At 54.5% G+C, this 3,033-nt stretch overlaps 2 protein-coding genes across 2 annotated transcripts; both read right to left on the bottom strand.

Annotated features, from left to right (window-relative positions):
* On the bottom strand, nt 1–1,195 carry BZA05DRAFT_398024 (multi protein bridging factor 1-domain-containing protein). Its single transcript, XM_051483673.1, has 3 exons — nt 839–1,195; nt 487–769; nt 1–406 (listed from the first exon to the last, which is right to left on the bottom strand). The coding sequence occupies exons 1-3, from the start codon at nt 974–976 to the stop codon at nt 369–371; spliced, it is 459 nt and encodes a 152-aa protein (XP_051339359.1). The 5' UTR covers nt 977–1,195; the 3' UTR covers nt 1–368.
* Nucleotides 1,196–3,033, bottom strand: BZA05DRAFT_398017 (histidine phosphatase superfamily). Its single transcript, XM_051483672.1, has 7 exons — nt 2,729–3,033; nt 2,344–2,675; nt 2,261–2,285; nt 2,158–2,203; nt 1,974–2,092; nt 1,833–1,914; nt 1,196–1,781 (listed from the first exon to the last, which is right to left on the bottom strand). The coding sequence occupies exons 2-7, from the start codon at nt 2,642–2,644 to the stop codon at nt 1,443–1,445; spliced, it is 912 nt and encodes a 303-aa protein (XP_051339358.1). The 5' UTR covers nt 2,645–2,675; nt 2,729–3,033; the 3' UTR covers nt 1,196–1,442.

Genomic DNA, 3,033 nt, shown 5'->3' with positions numbered 1-3,033 from the left:
TACGAGTGATCATAATTCTGAAGTCATCTCATCATCTACAATTCCCACGGCGCTTCCAGCGTAAGAAAGAAGAAGACACAACTACAGGTAGGTGAGTACATCAGGTCCTCCCCCTCCCGCACTACCTCATGCCGTCCGCACCGTCCCTTTGTCACAAGAAAGAGCGCTGCCATAAAACCCAAACCCCATCCATCCCTAGTTGAGCGTATTCCTTGTTCTACAAAGGAAATCCCGGAAAAACAAAGACAACACAAACCCAGAAAAGAAAAAAAGAGAAAAGGCGCTAGAAAACAAAAGAAGTTGGTTGGTTGCGGACAGTGAAGAATCGGAGCGAGAAGACGTTTCATTGTCGGACCGTCTACCCCTCACTACTTCTTCTTGGGGCCGCCGAGCGCGGTGCCGATGTCTGTTTTACCACAACCACGAGTCAGTATCCACGCCCTCGCAACAACACAAATCGGGTCGGGGACGGGTCAGTGGACTCACCCTTTCCACGCAGCTTAACGCCGAGGGCCCTCTCGAGCTTCGACAGGACCTGCTGGTTGGGGACTGCGCGGCCGCTCTCGTAATCGTTGATGACGCTCGGCTTCTCGTTGACCTTGGTGGCGAGGTCCTTCTGTGTCATGGGCGGAACCTTGTCCTGGCGCGCCTTGCTCATCGCCTTGCCCACGTCCGCATCAATCTTCTTCGGCGGCGCAACCTCGTTCTCGCGGTCCACCTTCGTCAACCGCTGCCCGTCTGGCGCTTGGATCTGGTTGCCGGTTGCGTACTGTGCGAGGATGGTGTTAGCGCGAGGTGGAAGTGTGGGGTGGAAGAGCGAGATATAAATGTATTGTACCTTCTTCTCGGTGCCGACGACGGCGCCCATGCGGCGGGCGGCGTTGATCTCCGACTGTGTACGGGCTACCGTGGTACGGGTTCCACCGCCGCGAACGTTCTTGCCGATCTTGGTAACGGAGTCCCACTCTTCAGACATGGTTGGTATGGATGGGGGGTAGTGAGTTTTGATGTTGGGTGGTAGTCGTGATGTTAGGGTGGGTAGTGGGGGATCGAGAAGCTGTGGAGTAGTGTGAGGTAGTGTGCGGGAGGATGTGGTGTTGTGGCAAGTCAAGAGAGGCGGCTTTTGAAGCTGAAGGACCAGCTACATGTTAAAAGTCGCCATGGCTTGGCAACCATCAACTCAACAAGACTCACCCGCACACGCAACTAGACACAGTAAGCGTCTAAGCCATCCGTCATCGATCGGCTTCCACTGCATTCCAATTCCTTGCGGCTCCGCCTCATGTTGGGTTTGCACAGCGATTGAAGTGTGAGCGATATTTTGTTTCAACAATATTTTGAAGCATGGGATTTCGCAATCGTTAATTGACTCCGGGTATCGTTGAAGCTCGAACCTTTGATTACATCGGTTCCTTTACCCCATCAGTCCAAACACTATTCTACTATATGTTCTGCTCCGTTGTAACCTTGACAACAACCGGCAAGATTCCGCCCGTCTTCAGTTCAAAAGTTCTGTGTCCCAGCGCCGATAGGATGGACATGATCGCCGCGCTATGTGCACTGATCGTAATGTAGATGCTCTCGTCGGTCGAAAATATCTCCTCGAGAGCCAATGCCAAACGTGCCCGTCGCTCCTCGTTCGTCTCGCGCACGCGGGGATTGAAGAGCTCATCGTTCTCAGTGAAGCCCTCTTCGATACGGAAGGACGGGAACTTCGCGGCGATGGCGGATCGGCTGTGTCGGCGGTCGCAGGTGTGAATTCCGAGGGTCTCGCGGAGTTTCTGGGCTGTCCGTTAGATGCGCTGGGAGGGGACGAGGGAGGCGAGACTGACTTCTCTGATCAATGGCTTGGGGATATCATCTTTGTCCAATACTATATCTCCCCACGTTATCTCCAGGGTCCTGCAAGCACGTCTGTTCTTCCTTTAGCTACCTCCCACAGAGCACTCACCCCCCCAACCGCGGAAACTTACTGCAAAGGGGAAGAATAAAACGACTGCGGCAGCGGCGCCCCATTCGCCAATTGCAGCTTCCATGCAGCATTGGCATACCGTGCCTCTTGAATCCCGACTTCTGTGAGCTCCGAATCGAACTACCCCCCCTTCATCAGTCAACCCGAACAGCGCATCACGGGTTTCGCATCATGTAACCACATACCCATACAACGTTCCCATCTCCATCCTGCCTTGCCCAATGCTCCTCCCTACCGTGGCCACCCAGTCAGCAAGAAGCGCCCAGCAAGCGGTGGAGGACCCACTACCAGCTCGCCTTCCCAAAAGATGCCTCTGTCCACCGTCAGATATCAGCACCCCCACAGCGATCCTCCCGTCCCCCCAAACATACCAGCAACATTATGATGCCCCTGCCCATGTCTGGCTAGAAACAGCACGCGATAACTCGTGCCCTCGGGCGCATCGAGGTTCAGCGCCGTAATTGCGTCCTTAAACCGGTCCCACGGCGTGCCGTACACCAGCTCGAGCCCGATTATCGACGGCGTCGCGGGAAACAGGTCCATATTGAAGCTGTCGAGAAGCCCGAAGTTGCTTTTTTCGTGCGTGAACAGGAACGGGTCCGTCTCCGGCAGGTCTTGCGCGAAGAAGCCGGGGACGCTGGTTATGTTGAGGCGGGGAGTAGCGTGGGCCATGGCTACGAAGACGAAGACGAGGACGATGGGGCTGCGCATGTTCGTTAGCAGAGCTGGCGGAGAGTGTCTGGCGGAGGTCCTTACAGCTGGAGATAGAGGTATAGTGGTTACGCGAGGTGGGGATTTTTCTACAGTGCTTGCTTGTAGTCTTGGATGCCGTTGTTGATCGGCATCCAAGCTCCCCCTCATCTCCTGACGCTAGTAGCTGCACCTTGTAGGTACTATGGGTTGATTCACGTTTTGGGGGGAAATGGCTTTGTATGGCTGGGAGGAGGTGTCATGAGGAATTCGATGATGAGCCATGGAGAATGTGGTATCGACATCCGATCCATTCAAACGGCGAGAAGCATAATTCGGATTATACCTGCTATTTTCTTCATAATTTCGTC

The sequence above is a fragment of the Tricharina praecox genome (genome assembly GCF_024521635.1).
Source record: "Tricharina praecox strain CBS 144465 chromosome Unknown BZA05scaffold_12, whole genome shotgun sequence".
NCBI lineage: Eukaryota > Fungi > Ascomycota > Pezizomycetes > Pezizales > Pyronemataceae > Tricharina > Tricharina praecox.
Note: the sequence above shows the minus strand (reverse complement) of the source record. Positions and strands in the feature narration are given on the sequence as shown.

Excerpts from the sequence above, each read along its gene's own strand:
- BZA05DRAFT_398017 (XM_051483672.1), bottom strand. The coding sequence starts at position 2,644 with ATGGCCCACGCTACTCCCCGCCTCAACATAACCAGCGTCCCCGGCTTC. Across the intron at positions 2,204-2,260 it reads TCTTTTGGGAAGGCGAGCTG|GGAGGAGCATTGGGCAAGGC; the intron begins GTAGTGGGTCCT and ends TGGCCACGGTAG. Across the intron at positions 1,782-1,832 it reads CCAAGCCATTGATCAGAGAA|AAACTCCGCGAGACCCTCGG; the intron begins GTCAGTCTCGCC and ends CGGACAGCCCAG.
- BZA05DRAFT_398024 (XM_051483673.1), bottom strand. The coding sequence starts at position 976 with ATGTCTGAAGAGTGGGACTCCGTTACCAAGATCGGCAAGAACGTTCGC. Across the intron at positions 770-838 it reads TCGTCGGCACCGAGAAGAAG|TACGCAACCGGCAACCAGAT; the intron begins GTACAATACATT and ends ATCCTCGCACAG. Across the intron at positions 407-486 it reads CGTTAAGCTGCGTGGAAAGG|ACATCGGCACCGCGCTCGGC; the intron begins GTGAGTCCACTG and ends GTGGTAAAACAG.